Consider the following 18,778-nt stretch of genomic DNA (forward strand, 5'->3'; position numbering starts at 1 on the left):
CTCAACAAGCAAAATCTCATTATTTCCAATGGCCCCTGTTCATACTTGAGCGTTTTGTTGCCTGTAGCAAAACGCCTGTTGCTCAAAAAAGTACTTTTCAGGCAGATCTGAACATTTTGTCCCTTTAGACTTGAGTAGAAAACGCCTGCACAGTAGAAATGAGCATTTTTTCAAGTTTTTTTTCAGGCGTTTCCAGCTCAAACAGCAGCTATTTCTATTGGCCAAAGCAAAAATGCCTAAAGGAAAAACGCCTGAAAAAACACCTATAATATTTGCAAATCTGCTCAAAAACGCCTGAAAGACGCTTAGCTCAGTGTGAATGGAGCCTTGAGTGGCCCTCTCTCCTCAAACAGTTGAGCATTTCTGGTTTAAAGGCAAGGAAAAAAATCCCTTTTGTGCATTCAAGAGAAGAGCGTTTTGGCAGAAAAATCACCAGACGCGCCCAAACGTAGGTAAACAAGTATAAACCTGCCCAGAGTTAGGTGGTTTACGACTTGAGTGTTTTTTTTTTATTTCAGTGGTCAGAATAGATTAATATTTTGGCCAATGAAATAAATGCCCAAGCTCTTGATGCGCCTAAATGCGTTTGCAGAAACGTTGCTTGGGCGCATTTTGAAGCTGCTTTTCTCCTGCCGGCAGAAAAACGTTTATAAAAGCCCCGTTGTGCGCAAAACTTTATTCTAACATTTGATTTCCACTTTAGTATGTTTATTGCGTCTAGCAGTGGGTCTTTGTATCCATATGCCCTATCCTTCCAGGGCACAGTCCTTTCATTTCCCAGCCAAATGTCTCCAGGAATGAGTCTTTCTTTGACAATGGATTAAACATCATTAGATGTTATTGACAGAGCAGCTCGATAACATATTAATATGAAGCGTCAGTATTGCTTTGTTCCAGCTGAACATAGATAAGCCATACACAGAACATTGCAGAATGTGCTCTATAACCTTGTGTTTCCATGTCGGATGACAGTTACATGGCTACAAAACAAAATACACCTTGTTATGGAGATGAATTAGAGTTAAATTCACATCAATGACACACAACAGCAGTCATTTACATATTACAAAATGGGATGTATGAACACATAAAACAATGCAAAACCACCTTCTGCCGCTTGGGACAGCACAACATTAGGGTGACAACAATTGTAGCAAGCAAAGGTTTAGGGCGCGCACCCCTGTTCAGGGGCGGACTGACAACTCATGGGGCCCCCGGGCAATAGGGGATCATGGGGCCCCTGTGTCCTTGCCCAAACTCAAAAAAGCCTATGAAAAAGGTACCAGGGGCATCTCATGGGGCCCCCTACTGACCCCGGGCCCTCGGGCAGTGCCCGAGTTTCCAAATGGTCAGTCCGCCCCTGCCCCTGTTCTTTTTTTTTTTTGTCTCAACCACAATAAGCTTTATTTACATTTACAGAACATTACATGGTCAATCCAACATCTTTGTAACTCAGGGGCGGACTGACCATTTGGAAACTCGGGCACTGCCCGAGGGCCCGGGGTCTGTAGGGGGCCCCATGAGATGCCCCTGGTACCTTTTTCATAGGCGTTTTTTAGTTAGGGCAAGGACACAGGGGCCCCATGATCCCCTATTGCCCAGGGGCCCCATGAGTTGTCAGTCCGCCCCTGTTGTAACTCCTTCGTTGGCGCGTTTCACCTACAATGTGGGCGTAGTTATAGAACCCTGGATGTAGTTTGGAATAAATGGTTCTATAATATTAGTCTGCATTTGCACTATATAGCAATGGTGTTGGATGGATATCTGGCTGGTTAACATAAGGAAGTATATGTAAATAAATAAATGAAAATAAATAACTTTCATGGTTCCAGCCATTGTCCTGAAATCATCATTATTATTATACAGGATTTATATAGCCCCAACAGTTTGCACAGCGCTTTACAAAATGAAGGTAGACATTACAGTTACAATACAATTTGGTACAAGAGGAAACAGAGGGCCCGGCTCATTAGAGTTTATAATCTAGGAGATGAGGAATAACCCTCTTATTTCTGGGATATGCAGTGGATTGAGATATGTGAATTCTCTTTTTGTAAGAATGCTTTAATTTACAAGACACTGTTACAGTTAGAGTGATTTTTGCCCTTTTCACTATAACTTGTATGGTTCCCTAGCAAGATGATAAAAGGTTTACCGACTGCTGCACCCCTCACTTGGTCATGTAGTAGACAGGTAAAAGCAGTCTCAGTTCGGTCCATAAAGGCCATGCCCCCAACGCGTTTCACCCTACCCCGCCTTCAGGGCTTAATAATGGAGGTTACTCTGGGTGAGGTGTGAGGCAGTCGGGTAACCTATTCTCATCTTGATTGCATGCTCTGGGTCTGGACGAATCCATCACCAGCCTGCTCTCTTACTGTTTCAACAGCTTCCATCCTACAGGACAACAACAGCCTGAGTGGGGATCCCCAAGCAATAATCTAGGGTCACTGTATGAATTCCTGAAGGAAAAGTGTTTGACAGCTAAAAAGTTCAAATGTACAGTATATAAAGCCAGTTATATTAAAATGGTGAGAAGTTACATATCTGTTTTTTATTGCTGTCTGTGTCCATTGGAGATATTCCCTCTCTCTATTTGCCCTGGGGACTGTTGTCACCATAACTGAAAGACAGGAAAAATCTGATATTTTGAGTTATCATTTGAACAGGAATAGAGGGGAAATCTTCCAATCAGAACAAGTGACAGCTGTCTAAGAGGGGATATTCCTTAATTTGGAGATACCGTATTTCTTTTCACTTCCTGTTTTATCTTTAGGACAGAACATTCTGTAAGCTGCCAGTCCATGTACACAAAAGTAGCATTTGTCTCAAAGTCCATAGTTCTTTTGGGTAAATTGCATACATTTTGGAGTTCTATACGCTACAAAGCTGCATATTGCTGGCTAGTAAATGCAGATTAATCCTACTTTAACAAAAAGCATTCAAGCTTTGGCCATTGAAGCTGATGGCGTGTGTATGACTACAGATGATATAATGATGATGGTATTTCTTGCAAAAAAAAACTGTCCAACAATGCATGGTTCCACTTACGTTCAAAGACCATAGGTTAAAGGGACATCCCTATTATCCACCTAAAATGTGATATTTCACTCACTATTAGGCAGCCCATACATTAGTCTTTTTTCTTTTTGGGGTTAATCAGCGGGTTGAAGGGAAAAAAAAATCTCGAAATTCCCCCACCCATATATTCGATGTGGATGGGGGAATCCTTCCTACTGAGCTATTGTATTCTGGAGACTAAGAAGACATCCCCACCTTCAGTTTACACTGATCAGTGCTTTCGGCTATAGCTGGCGGCACTGATCATTTGGCAAAAAAGCCAACAATCATGTTGTACAGAAGTCAACCAGTAGATCAACTCCTGTACAACTAGAATTCCCATGCATGGATCAAATTTTAAGCATTCCCTGCTGAACCAGACGAATTTCGATCCATGTATGACCGGATTAAGAAGATGGGGAATTAAAACAGCTAACAGTTATTTACACCCCTCAAGCACTTCAGTGGAGAGAGTTCTGCACATCTGTCCTAGTGTCCCCGACTCTCCCCAAGAGTTTATATAATGAAGAATGCAACAGGTGGACTAGAGCCTAACATACCAATTGTTGAGAATGTGGAGCACAAGGGTTCGCTGGGACATAGGGGCCCATTTATACTAGATATGAGTCAGAAGGGATTTTACCACGTAGTTGTCGACACACAGCAAATATTTTTACTTGTCTATGCCGGAAGAGGGTGCATGTCCCTACGCAGCATCTGGCTAATTGATGAATCTAAAATATAACCTTTACTCAAATATAGATAGCACAGTGGCTAAATGGTTAGCACTTCTGCCTGGCAGTACTGGGGTCGCTGGTTCAAATCCCGGCTCCACCTGCCTTGAGTTTGCATGTTCTCCCTGTGCCTGTGTGGGTGTCCTCTGGATACTCCAGTTTCCTCCCACACTTCAAAGACATGCTAGTTCATTGGATCCTGTCTAAATTGGTCCTAGTATGTGTATGTATGAATGTGAGTTAGGGACCTTAGATTGTACACCCCTTGAGGGTTAGGGATTGATGTGAATGTACAATATACATGTAAAGCGCTGTGCAAATTGATGGCGCTATATAAGTAGCTGAAATAAATATATAACATATATACTAAGCTGCAATTGATGCCTATTGGAACGTACTGTGCACAACTGGATGCCATTACAATTTTTTACCTTACATCCAAATGGTTAATAACACCAGACCAGATCAAATACCATACTGTTTTAGATGAAGTTACGGCATAAAGAAGACACTGTAGTTTGATCATAAACCTATCACATGGAATATATAATCTCTATTAAGCAGATAAAGGTAACCCATGGACAGAACTAATTGGATAGTATAATCTGTCTTGCTAAAGATATGTAATTACGGGTACACTCATCCATGGGCCTTAATGTCAGCCTCTAATGGACAAGCCCCATACATCACCATATTCAGTCAAAAATACCTCGCTATCTTGAGGAATGCAAATGATGCCCTATAAAGGGCAGTACAAACCATGCCAAAAAAGGGGGGGGGAGGAGTAAATACCATGTGCATCAAAAAGTGGAAATGAGGAACCAGGAAAGAGGTGGAGGCAGTATACAGACCCCTGCAGGACGAGGGGAGAAAACCCTATCTATCCACTGAGGCTCAGTGAGGCCAAGAGTGAGTCCAGGAGACCCCCAGTTGGAGAAGGGTGTCATTACGGTCCATCCATCATCATCCTGATACACCATTTTTCAGCATGAAAAACACCATCTGGTCCAATTAAGGACAAAAAGCGTTTTTAGCCTTACTTAGCAGTTTGGCTATAAGTGAGGTGAGCGCAAACATTTTTCTGCACAGCAAGATTTGCATCACATAGTGGGCTTTTTTTATATAAATTTCATCCTTAGCACAAATTGCACAATTTTATATATTATTTATTATATTTTTTTTATTATTCTTTGCACATATTGCACATTGAATAATTTTTGCACAATTGGCACATTTTTTTAATATTGACATTCTTATTGTCAGTTTGGCACATTTTTGAATATTGTATTTATTGATCATTTAGCACATTGGTGAAATATGACTGTTCATTGATGGATGGACTGACCGTTGATTCCTAAAGTCCTACAATTCACTGCATGATAATAATATATCTTACTTGGCTGCTTCTCTTAGAACTGTAACGTTTCTCATTTTCCCCTCTCCGTCTTTAAATTCTGTCTTGTTTGCAACAGTTAGGATGCCGTTCCTGGTGGAGAAGTCAGGGAAGCACCTCTGCAGGACTGTAAGAAGAAGAGACAAGGTCAGAACATTCTAAAATGGTAAACCTCTGAAATGGCTGTGAAGAGGCCAAACAACAGGCAATATGCAGACATGGCAAGACACCTATTCTGTATTAATCTAGATACATCCCATTATTCAAGGAATGTGGGGCCCTTTTGTTATGTCTGTGATCTTCACGTTTGCTATAACCGAAAAGCTGACCACAGAAAGTTTGTATACATCTGCCCCAATTTAATGGTACACTTTCTGCATTTTTACATAGAGGGAACCTGTCAACAGATATATTTATGGGTTCCCAAGTGCCAATGCTGACCATCATCTGAAAAAAAATACTTGTCTGGCTGACACGCCGTTTCTCTAACTTAAGTCAATTCCAAGTACACAGCCAGTGGAGTCAAAACCCCTGATCTGTTAGCATGTTCCAGGTCAGTGACTTATGAATTATTGAAAACCAGAGGAACAATATGATAACCAGGCATCTAAATTTTTTAGATTTTCAGTAATGGAAGCCGTCTTGTGTCTTTGAAGATTCTCATTTATCCAGGTCATGTTATGGCTAATAGTAGTCAGTCCCATTTAACTGGCCTTCTTCTGTAAAGTATTGTGTTTCATCATGTGTGACGAAATGCATCGGAGGAGCTAGGATGCACATCTTGGATTTTGAAATACATGTGGTTTTCATCTATGTAGCAGCACTGCAGTTTTGATATTTTGTAAGAGCATTTTTTTAATAAAGATCCTCTTTAGTTTTACACTATTGGGAGATCTTCCCTTGCTTTGTTCTCTTCACATGCATTTATGATCCAATGTGGAGCGGGGAGGTCTGTAGCACTCTGTAGAGTGTATTGCCCTCCAGGGATGTGAGGAGTGTGGAGGCGCTTTGAACCATGTCTCATTAAGGAATGAGCCTATGTCACTACAGCCTGATATGACCACTTACGGGGTTGATTTACAAAAACCGGAGAGTGCTAAATCTGGTGCAGGTCAGAATACAAACCAATCAGCTTCCAGGTTTTTTTGTCAAAGCACAATTAATCTGGATGAAGTTAGAAGCTGATTGGCTACCATGCAGAGCTGCACCAGGTTTTGCACTCTCTAGTTTTAGTAAATCAGGTCCTATGTATGAGGGTTGTGTCCTTCTGGTAAGCTGCCTATGTGCACAGCGGTGATGTGTTACAGTTTTTTGCTCACAAGATTCACCTTATAAGCATTGACGGACAGATGGTTTGCAAGCCTTTTGGGGTCACTTGCACAATTTCTTGGTTTTATGTGTAGACTATATGAAATGTTTTTTTTGTTTTGTTTTTTTTTTAATCTTTAACAAAGGCATGGATTAACATTCACATTTTCAGTATCAAAGCAGGGAAATAAAGAGCAATCAACTTTGTACTCTGTTACAGAACAGTCAGGAGGTCAAAGACCTCTGATATTAAAGCAGAACTTTACTCATAGCAACTTGAGCTTTGACAGCTATCGGGGGATCTTTTCCCCCCTCGCTAGCTGTCACATTTTTGAAAAACATGGTCATAGCCGTGTCACTCATTCTTGTTCTATGAATGAGAAACTACAAGTCCCAACAGCCTTAGTGGCTGTCAGCTTGTAGTTCTCAATGAACTACCACAGTGCTGTGGAGTCCCGTGGTAGTTCATCGAGTCTTCCTGTCAGTATATCTGCTTGCTTGTACATCCCGTACGGGCAAGCAGATATACTGACAGGACAGCAGGAGACCTGCATGGCACCAGCGATCTGCTGATCAAATGGTTTACAGGCTCCAAAAACCAAAATAATAAATGTACATTTTTAAATCTGCAAAAAAAATTAGCATTTTTTATTTTTTTGTATAAAGGTGAACTTATCCTTTAATTCCTGGTATGTGGCAGATGAAGATTGACCATGATTACCACAATATGAAATTTCTCTTTCCTATGGTAGAGGGAAGCTGTTGCTCAATGTCGTTGATTTTAGCCAGCCACAAAGAGATTGGAGGGGTTATTGGTTGTTTCCAAAGGGCCAGAATATAAGACCAGGCTGTGTTTAGGAGCTATTCCGTAAGCAAGGTTTTATATCAGGTAAGCTGAAGGTTAGGTGAAGAAAAAAAAGCCCATAGGGTGACTGTCCAGTTCCACTGACGTAAGCTTAAATACCAGCTGTCATACTTTTTCCCAGAATGGATGGATTTTTAGGCAGTTCTAAAAGCTATGCAGAGAGGAGCCCTCTTCCCGGCCACATCGCCAGAACATATTGGATGTGTGCAGAAAGATTTTATGTAGCATGGTTGGAACCCTATACATCGACATAAGATCATGTAGCCCTGCTCTTGAAATATGTTAGCAATAGAAGACATGTGCAAACAGTAAAGCCCATTCGACTTGGGCTGGGGAGAAAGTCCACTGTGGATCCTCTTCCCACTTACATATGCAAGAAAGGACGAATCCTGTAGGAGAGGTCACCTGTAATTTATACAGCTGAGATAGGAGGTTGGGTACATAAGACAAATCCATAAAAAAGTTTTCAAATAGGGTGGGGTTATGCAGGCTACCTTTGTTTAGCAATAGTAGATTTAAAAAAGTGGTGGATCTGGTATGCCGACCAAATTTCAATAGGTGGGTCCAAAAAATGTTGAATGTCTAACAGCAAAGGGCATCTAGAAGATGACAAAAAGGGGTTTATTTACTAAAGCTGGAGAGTGCAAAATCAGGTTCACTTCTGCATAGAAACCAATCAGCTTCTATTCTCAACGTGTTTAATTAAGCTTTGGCAATAAAACCTGGAAGCGGATTTGTTTCTATGCACAAGTGAACCTGATTTTGCACTCTCCAGTCTTAGTAAATAAACCCCAAAGTGTAGAAAACAAAATATGTCTACATCTAAGAGGCAGCCAGAATGTTTGTTAGTGTTACCAGACATGAACTCCAGGTCCTTCAGTAGGGGGATCGGGGGTAAGGGTGTGCTGAGATATCCAGAAGGGAAAAAGTGGATGAAATCACGCTAAGCATGGCTCTGATAGCCGGGTGCACAAGGAGGAATGGTACGCGTAACGATGGGAGCCAGGGAATACAGAACATATTTTTCACGTTTGCACTGTATTTGTAATTTGTGGGAACACACTTTACATCAATTTTTGTTTTTTTTTATACTGTACACTGTGTGCTAAAATATTTTGTTGTGGCTCTGGTTAAGTCACAAGCTGTTGATTTTGTGTGATTTTGATATTGTTTTATACATCTGTGTTAATGATTTTCACACACTTTTGGTTAGCTGTATGCTAAAAAGGTCATTTTTTGTATTTTTTTGGATTATGAATATAACACTTAATAGTGTTTATGTTTAGCGTTTAGTTTTTAGTACCACACATTATTGGTTTCCTAACCAATTTTGTTGTTTGGGCAAAATAAATGAAAAAAAAAACAGTGCACGTATAGAAAAAAACATTGGTCTGTCAGAAATCCAGTGGGCCCCTAACATCATGTTTAGGCTGAGAACATGGTGCCCTTACTGCACTGAAGTCCCAGCAAGGATGGTCAGTCCTGCTTGCTGGACTGCAGAACTTCACCTATCCCCTGCCCCCTTATGCCCTTCTCCACATGCTTACATTGAACTCTTTCCCAGAAAAACAGTGGGGTTGATTTACTAAAACTGGAGAGTGCAAAATCTGGTGCCGCTGTACATGGTTTCCAATCAGCTTGTTCAATTAGGCTTTGACAATAAAAACCTAGAAGCTGATTGGTTTCTATGGAGAGCTGCACTAGGTTTTCCACTCTACAGGTTTAGGAAATGAACTTCAAGAGCCTACCCATATACTGTGTGTAGGGAGAAAAAAATCTTGGGAGAGCAGTTCTGGGGACATGGCTAGGTCAGTAGCTTCCAGCAGCTGCCCCTGTAAGAACTTTATAAACCTGGTGAAGACGCAGGGCCAGATCCAGGGGGGAGCTGGGGTGGGCTGTGCCCTGATCCACGAGTTAGTCTGATGAAGTCAGTTAATGTAAGGAGGCTCACTGATGGGGACAATCCATGTAAGGGGGCACTGTGATGGGGACGGGACACCTGATGTAAAGGGATACTTGAGGTACAGGGGCACTCTGATGGGGACAACTGATCAAATGTAAACGGGCACTCTGATGGGGATAACTGATCAAATGCAAACGGGCACTGTGATGGGGACACTGAAGTATGGGGGTGTTCTGATGGGAACACTGATGTAACAGGGCACTCTGATGGGGACAATTGATGTAAGTGGGAACTCTGATGGGGACACTGTTGTAAGGGGGCACTCTGACTGGAGATCTGATGTAAGGGGGTGCTCTGATGGAGACCCTGATGTAAGGGGGTGTTCTGATGGGAACACTGATGCAAGGGAGCACTCTGATGGGGACAATTGATGTAAGTGGGAACTCTGATGGGTACACTGATGTAAGGGGGTACACTGATTGGAGACCTGATGTAAGGGGGTGCTCTGATGGGGACACTGATGTAAGGGGGTACACTGATTGGGGACCTGATGTAAGGGGGTGCTCTGATGGGGACACTGATGTAAGGGGGTACTCTTATGGGGACACTTATGTAAGGGAGTGCTCTGATGGGGACACTGATGTAAGGGGGAGTTCTGATGGGAACACTGATGTAAGGGGGTGCTCTAATGGGGACACTGATGTAAGAGGGCACTCTGATTGGGAGACCTGAAGTAAGGGGGTACTCTGATTGGGACATCTGATGTAAGGGGATACTCCAATGTGGACCCTGATGTATGGGGCACACTGATGGGGACCCTGATGTAAGGGGTTACTCTGAAGTGCATCTTAAATAAAGGGGTACTCTGAGGAGGACTCCTGATGTAGAGGGGGATGCTGATAAGTACATCTGATATAAAGGGGCAAAGGCTCTGTTTATCACGTTAATCCAGTGACAGCCTAATAAATACTAGTATTTCCCAGGTCGTGACACTCTATGATAGACTGTCAGTGACTCACACATACAGTGTTGTCATTATGCCCCCTCACTTTTTTTACTGCACCCCAAGATCAAAGGCTACACCTGGCCCTGTGAAATATCACAGGGAGTAATTAAAACTGTTTCTTGGTACAGGAACAAAGGAAAAGAAAAATATAAGGTACAACACGCTTGTACATACTCTCAAGGGAGAGAGGGAGGGTTGAGGGTAAATGTGGGTAATGCTTGGACTACACTTTAAATATGTTTCACCATTCATATAAGTAGCTATCATCAGTTCCGATATGTTTTAGGAACATATTCCATCCATAACTTAGTTGCCTTAATCACAATTGTGCCATGTAATGTGTCAAGGCTGATATTGATTGTCAAGGAACAGTATGTGAAGTGGGAAAGTTTGAGTTAAAAAAGGGTGTTTTCAAATTTTCAGAGATTGAATAAAACCTGTAAAAATCCTAATGGGAACGCCAGACCAAACAGTCCAAAATCTTTTTATATCAATGTTTCCTTGTAAGAAGAGAACATCTGTGATGTCTTGGTATGATCAAACACCAATGTAAAAAGATTTCGGACTCTTAGATAATTGATCTGGCTCTCCCAATAAACTTTTTACATTTGGATCCTTAACTTCAGGTCCTGTAGGGCACCCCGTTTTGTTGAGAGCGGCCTTACCACAGCTATGGCACCCCATATGAATGCAAATTACTTTCTTTAACCATGACCTACTGGGAAGTAGAATTCAGTACCTCTGATTTACACATTCATGTAACAAAAGCTTGACAGGGGTTCTAACCCTTTGTGTTTTAGACAGAGTGACGCTTTAACTTGTGTAGCCTTATCCAGGTAGAAATGTAGCCCAGTTTAAACCGTACTTCCATAAGTATTTCTATATTTAAAATGCTCCTATTTAAAACACATGTGGTATCAACAAGAACTTACACGGCCTACTTGGAACGATCATAGATGGGCAGTCTTCATCTCGTAAAACTTCTGCAATAGACTGAGATAATCACAGATCAGGTAAAGCTTCTACAGTTTTATACTTTTATACAAAAACCAGATAACTGCCAATCATAGTTTTCTCTGTGGATGATGCCATTCTTGTTGTGTATTCAGATTTATTATATATTATGCATCTTTATAAGTGAACAAAATGGTCAGCATGGTGCATTTTTAAATTTTCAAGTGCCATTTTTCATTTTGAATCTAGTAGGGAAGGGTTAAAACCTTTTTCGGGTTTTATTTTGCCCTGTCTTTCATTGGGGACATTTCCCTTCACTTCCTGTAGACAAAGGAAGTGAAGGGAAATATCCACAGCAATGAAGAAGAAATGTCTTCAAAAAGGCAAAGCGGGGGGAGATACTACTTCTACAGAATTAAAAAAAAAAAAAAAAAAAAAGAGGGGAACTTCTTGTAGGGAGGTGCAGCGTGGTGCAGTGGCAATAACAGAACTGTATTATAGTTACAAACAACACAACTAAATGGAGAAAGGCAACCTGACCATGTGCACTCACGGAATGTTGCAGAGAACAGAAGAGCAGCAGGTCTTGGATCCTCCGACAGCGTCTGTCTTGAGCAGGGGTAGGCAACCTGTGGCTCTCTAGCTGTTGTGGAACTACATTTCCCATGAGGCATTGCAAAGATTACAAAAGTGACAGTTACAGCTATGACTTGCAGAGGCATGATGGAACTTGTAGTCCTGCGGCTCTCAGGTTGCCTACCCTGTTCTTGAGGGATAGAATGCAGCCTGGTCAGTCTGCGTCCAAACGGAGTGGGGGGCTTCCAGTAAGGATAGTGCGTCCCTGCTCTTTCCCTAGGCATCAGCAACCTCTCCCTACTGCTATTGCTGTCAAATGGGTGATCTGTCCCTACACTACCCCCACGCATAATGTACTCCAAGCTTGGGAGCCAGAGCCTTAAATAGGCCCAAGATGGCTGTCAGAGTCACATGGGGTGTCAGCATCAAAATAGATACCTTCCCCAGTGACCCAGGAAACCATAGAGGAGCCATGTTTCTCTGTACTTCCTCTCCAAATGCAATGCCGCTTCAGTTGGTGGAGAAAACAGACTGCATCTGCCTACATGCTCACCATATTAAAAGCCTCAGAGCTAGTTTATTGATGTGTCCAATACACAGACAACTCCATCTGGTACACACACTCTCTAACTCATTTTACTTCTTTGGGAGTTTAGACATTGGGTAGTGCATTTCACTGCCTTAGCTGTCACAGGAAGAGGTGTCCCAATTGGAGGATTTCTACGGGTCCTCGCAGTTTCTGCATCCCCATGCTCTAGCGGTCTAAGGTCCTGACATCATCAAGATCAGAGCAGGGTCCATAGCCCTGCTCTGGATATGAGGATGCAGATGGACAGTCCACTGCCAGAGCTTGAGGGAGCACCTTCAGCCGGGGGAGTGGAGGATCAGGTAAGAAAACCGGTTTCTCCTCAACCCTAAACAAAACAAGCTACTAACACTTGCAGTGAAAGCACAAACCCAGTGCAAGGGATCATTTTTTTAGCTGTCTGGAGTTGGGCTTTAAAGAAGTTTGTATTAGGTTATAAGAGTAATTTTGTGCAGGAGCATTAACAATTATGTAATCAAATGAAATATGCTGATGGTTAATATTTCTACCACTAAGGTTGAAAGTTAATTCCATGCACTGTTGCTCCTCCCTGACAACTCCCATCAATAATGTTGCTCCCTAGTAATATGTTGACAGCTCTCTTGCTGCCTCCCCTTGATTTAGACATATTTTATGTTAAGACCTCTGACAGTAATACCACAGTGGACACTGCCAGATGCCATAGACAGGGGACTCCAGGGGCACCATCTAAATTTTGCTATGGGGCCCCATGATTTGTTGTTACTCCCTTGAGTGCATTACTAGTTTGACCACAATACATGGTGTACATATTGAATAGCACTTATGACAGACTCAACCGGGACAGAGGCATTTGCAGGGGACTAGGGACCAGCCTTCTACCTACTGAATATAGCCCATGGAGGAGACCGGGGATTTTGTCTGCTTCTCCCAGTCAGAGAATGGAAAAGAGCTCAGTTCAGTCTCTGATCCCATGGAAAAAGCAGATCATTCTCTAATGATGGACAACATTGTGATGAACACCGAGAGCGAGGCTTGGATTAATTCTCTGAATAAAGACAATAAAGCTTTCCTTCTGGAGTGAATGGAAAGGTATAATATTATTCTGGTACAGGTTCATGGTCAGAGGAGATATGGTGGTCCTCTTGCAGACTGGGTTGGAGAAGCTCCTCCACGAAAATATTTATCAACAATCTACTTCGAGAAATCTATGAAAGTAAATGAATTCCACTTTTTCAGACTGCTGGAACATTGTATTAGTTTTATGATGACTTTTCTAGTGGACAGATTATACAAGTGAAAGGCAAACACCTGACAGTCAGCATGTGTAATGTACTTTGTGTATTGAGGGGTACGGGCTTCTTGCCAGGCTGTCTGGGGTGGGCTCTTGGCTGTTGATTAGCTTACTGTTAATTAGATCACAGTTAGCTGCTAGCTGTTAATTAGATTACTGTTTCATTAGATCACTGTTAGATGTTAGCTGTTTATTAGATCGACTGATGATATTACTGTTTAAATGTTCCACTGTGTAGGATAATGTGATCAAGCTCTTATCTAATTTTGTGTGGTATAAATTCTGGGTGAATTTTCAATAAAGTTCCAGTTGCACCTAAGCTAGTGTCGTCTAGTTCTTAGGCACAATTCCCAGCTATAATACCTTGGTCCTGTGTCCCAGCGGTGAAGAAGCAGTTCTCTGATGGAAGCACCCAGGCAGAGCGCCAGGCGGTCCACAGTACCATACTATACCAGTGGGCTGTCTGTGCTTTCTCTTGACTCTTTTAGTTTATTAAAACAAATCACTAAATGTTTTGTTTAATAATTTTAATATTTGCTGTACAAAAAAAGTTCACAATAGATAGCAAGAGGATACTAGTAAAGGTCCGAGAGCTTCCTGTCCTCATGGGCCCTGGCAGTAGAACCCTCCCTTTACGCCCTAGGTTTTGGTCAAAAACACCAATCAGATTGAAGAAGTTGATTTTCCCTGCATTATCAGTTTTTGTCTCCTCGATCTAAGGGCTCTTGCACCAGGGTGGCAAAAAAAAAATGCAGATTTCAGATTCACACAATTTTCTTTTGCTTTTTTTTTTTACTGAACTAAATGCTGCTCTGTTTTTGTTTATGTACATAGGAGCATTTAGCTCCATGATTTAGATCAGCGTTCTGCAATGTGAAAAAAGAGGCCCAAATTCTGTGTTCTACATGAGTATTTTGCCGTATTTCATGCTTATACTCCAAATGCATATTTACACATAACCCTGCATGTGCGTGTAACGTATTCTAGTAGATGAAGAGAAGTGGATGAAGAATTATATGCTTCTAGACGCTGTATGGGCATATACACATCTAACATCACATAAATGCTAATAGTTTGCATGCCATTACATGCGTTTGTTTATGCTAGATGCTTCCGCTAGTCCAGATTTCTCAATCTTTTCAACACAGAGGAATCCTTGAAATATGTTTCTGCCCCCCCTCCCCCCCTGCTAAAAATGACTATATCTACAGCTCATGATTGGTGAGAATTGTATTAAAAATCATAAAAGAGATGTAACATCTACGTTCAGACTCAAAAACGAATAAAAAAGCAGCCACAAAGATTTGAAGATTACAAATCAATACCACTACACTATATAATAAACTGCAGCGCTACAAAACATTTTTTGATAAAAAAAGTCCATATACATTAAGTCTATGGAATAATAATGCACTAATAATTGATACAGAAAGTCCAAGGAGGGGATCCCAGCACCGTATTCAGTGTCAGAAACCATTGGCACACCACCAGAGTGAGAGAGCCAAACTCCTCACCAAACTGCCTTGACCCCCAATTTATAAAATGGTCAAAAGCGCTTTATTGGGTATTACACCCAGGTCTCCACCAGGGGCAGACTGACAACTCATGGGGCCCCGGGGCAATAGGGGATCATGGGGCCCCTGTGTCCTTGCCCAAACCCTGTGTCCTTGCCCAAACTCATGGGGCCCCCTACTGACCCCGGGCCCTCGGGCAGTGCCCGAGTTTCCAAATGGTCAGTGCGCCCCTGGTCTCCACTTTCACTTTCTTGTCTCCAACTGGAAACCTCTTCGGACTTCCAAAGAGATAAAAGAAATCCAGACCATGAAATGACCTGCTATGCCTTTAAATGAGTTCTTCCAGAAAAGCAACAATCCGCCCTTAGACAGACATCAATCACCGATTTCAGCATACAAGGGATAGCACTATGTGAAGCTGTAAGTAGTCTCCCAGACCAGTAGCACTGTCTACTCGAAGTAATACTGCATCCTTTTGTTGTGTAGTACAGCCAACTGCAAGCTGAAGAGCTCTTGTACTGGGACGGTCATTAGGAGGCCAGGAATAGGTATTATGAGTTCCTCCTTTTCCAAATATATGTAGAGCCAGCTTTTTTGGTGGATATCAATCATAAGAGTTCCACATTGGGAAGAAATACACCCGTACAGATAGCTAAAAAGATCACTGGTGTCAGTGAGAACTTATCCGAGAGGCAGAAATTTCTCATTGCTCAAGGAACCCCTAGCAACCTCAGGAGGAATCCTAGAATTTCATGGAACCCTGGTGGAGAAACCCTCTTCTAGTGGCAAAATCCAGTGTAGATATGAGTATTTTAAGTATGGCCGTGTGCATAAGCCTTTTCCAAACATTTATTTTATGTAATAATTTCTCCATCTCCACTCACCTTTCTGGGGTTGTTGAAGCCAGGCTTACAGAACTGCCGGTAGTATTCCCAGTAGCTGCTATTGTACCAGTTGGCTTGCATGTCTAGGTAGGTAGCAAATCTATCCGGACACTTGGAAACGCACAACTGCAGACAAAGACAATGGAGTCAGCAGCCAATCACGCATGACACATGAGTATAAAACATTACGATTTACACAGCCATTGTTTAAAGAGGAGCTTCAGTCGGGTATGTGAAAATCAAAAGTCATCAGCTACAAAAAATGTAGCTGCTAACTTTTAATAAACAGACATTTACCTGCCCAGGGTCTTCACCCAAGCCAGTTTCTAGGTTTTCTTCTGATGCTTTCTTTATTTTGTTATGTTTTACTTGGAGGGTGCAGTCTTTCAAGAAAATAGGTCTTCCAGGGTTCGTTTTAAAGTATGGCTGACACATGTGAGAATGGTCGGTTCGATCTCACCAATGAATGTAAACATTCACAGTTCTGATAACCCCCGCCTCACCGATTATGGCACTGCGGGTGGCAGTTGGGGGGGAGGGCACGGAGCAAGATTACTAATGAACCAGAAGAACAATGGACACATATCACTGCGGGTGGCAGCTGGGGGGGGGGGGGGCACGGTGAAAGATTACTAATGAACCAGAAGGACAAGGGACACATATCACTGAGGGTAAGTAATATCCCTTGTGCTTATTTATTTTAATTTTTTTTTTAGGTAAACTTAGGCTTTAAAACCCCTGTCAGGTTATTATTGCTGTCTGTGTGCCCACTGGGAAGGTTCAAGCTCTCTTATCTATCACCTGGATCAATAGTGATGAGAAATCCCACATTTTACAGTTGTCACTGGAACAGGAAGTGAGGGGAAATCTTCCAGCAGGGACACTTGTTCTGCTGGCAGTAGGAAAAAGTAGTACAGGGGAAAATATATAAATATTGCAGCAAAAGCTTTTTTTTTTTCTAAAAAGTTTATATATATATATATGTTTTTATTTTGGGCTATTCATATTTCTCCTGTTATTTTTGGCTGGAATTCTGCTTTAACTGCTTATGTGTGCACTGATGAATTCATCATACCTGAATGGTAGGGCACTGCAAATTGATAAGCACCAGCGGACTTGCACATTGCAGGATATTAAAATACATTAAGAGTGTCTTGTTCCTAAAATAAATCATAAACACACGATAAATCAATCATTTGTTTATTCCATAACACAAGTATTCTCTTTGAAACTACATTAAAGACTTACAACATTAAAACTGTAATTATTATAATGAACATATATAGAACATATATAAGGGCTGATTTACTAAAACTGGAGAGTGCAAAATCTGGCGCAGCTGTGCATACAGACCAATCAGCTTCCAGGTTTTAGGCTTCATGCACACGGGGCAATTTATTAATGCTGGTAATGCTAGTTGTGTAAAGTCATGTTAAAAAGGTGAGTTTTCCAGCGTTTTTTTAGTGGTTTGCATTAGCATTTAGCGGGGTCTTGCCGTAGTTTGACGCTTTTTTCTGTGTTTTTTTGCGTTTTTTTACTAAAGAAATGTTTTACCACATTTTGCTGTGTTAGAGCGGTTTTACAGCTAAAAAGCTCCTCTAAAAACCCACTGGGTTTTTTCCAGCCAAAAACATTGATTACAGTCTATGTGTGCATGGACACATAGGAGAACATGCTGTACAAAAAAAAGTCAAAAGTCAAAATCAGCTGCTGTAAAAACGTCCCGTGTGCATGAGGACTTATTGTCAAAGCTTATTTGGACAAGCTGAAGTTAGAAGCTGATTGGCTCCTATGCACACTTGCACCAGATTTTGCAATCTCTAGTTTTAGTAAATCATCCCCATGGTGGGAGATTTACTAAAACGGGTGCTCACAGGATCTGGTGCAGCTGTGCATAATAACCAATCAGCTTGCAGGTTTTATTGTCAATGCTTAATTGAACAAGCTGAAGTTAGAAGCTGATTGATTGCCATGCACACCTGCACCAGATTCTGTGTGTACCAATTTTAGTAAATCTCCTCCTAAATCAGGTATATTATTTCATGTTAGCTGTATAGATTCTCATAAATATGTAACAATTCCAGTTATTTATTGCCCTTCTCAAAGATCACAGTACTCTCCCTGACAATGTCTTCATATGCATTGCTCTTCAGAATGTCGACGCCATCTTTGTTCGGGCATCATCCAGCGTCACCATCTATTTTGTGAACGTGATGCCGGCTCATAGATGACAATTATGTAAATCCTGGTCTCTCTGCAAATTCTTGGCTGTGTTCATAAATAGATCAACTGTGCTTGACACAGTTCAGCCTCTTACTTTGTAACTTGTTACAATGATAAAGTGTTCAGCCTAATTACTGATCATCTCAGCAAAGGAAAAATCACTGAACTGGAGCTTCAGAACTAGTTTTTAATGAAAAAAGCGATACAAATATTTTCTCAAAAGAATATTCTATTGTATATTGTGATATGTCAGGAATGTATTCATGAGGATCTGTAAAGTTACTAAAAGGTCCATTTTGGTTACTATAGTATTTTTAATGAGCACATATGGCAAGTTATTACTGTATTAGGGCCGGTTCACATCATGAACACATCTGAATCATACAGAAACGTGCTGCGCTGTGCACTCCTCTGTGATTCAAACCACACGCAAAACGCACTACATTTGCAATCGCCAGCAGGTGTAAAAAAAAAAAGTTAACGATACCCCAAATGTGGGTTG

General features: G+C 41.5%; 1 protein-coding gene across 5 annotated transcripts in view; it reads right to left on the reverse strand.

Moving 5' to 3' along the window:
- The window catches only part of SLC44A5 (solute carrier family 44 member 5), a 288,360-nt gene that overhangs the window by 86,354 nt on the left and 183,228 nt on the right, over positions 1 to 18,778 (reverse strand). For 3 of the 5 annotated variants that reach the window (XM_089692177.1, XM_089692176.1, XM_089692175.1), the window contains exons 5-9: positions 17,129 to 17,213; positions 16,054 to 16,179; positions 11,199 to 11,259; positions 5,188 to 5,311; positions 948 to 980 (exon numbers count right to left, since the gene is read on the reverse strand). In XM_089692177.1, the coding sequence (XP_089548303.1) occupies positions 948 to 980; positions 5,188 to 5,311; positions 11,199 to 11,259; positions 16,054 to 16,179; positions 17,129 to 17,213 (429 nt within the window). The remainder of the gene's footprint in view (positions 1 to 947; positions 981 to 5,187; positions 5,312 to 11,198; positions 11,260 to 16,053; positions 16,180 to 17,128; positions 17,214 to 18,778) is intronic. The other 2 variants (XM_089692180.1, XM_089692178.1) reach the window with 1 other exon arrangement.

This window comes from Staurois parvus, unplaced genomic scaffold, assembly GCF_062004578.1.
Source record: "Staurois parvus isolate SC_StPar_1 unplaced genomic scaffold, SC_StPar_1.0 ptg000578l, whole genome shotgun sequence".
Lineage (NCBI taxonomy): Eukaryota > Metazoa > Chordata > Amphibia > Anura > Ranidae > Staurois > Staurois parvus.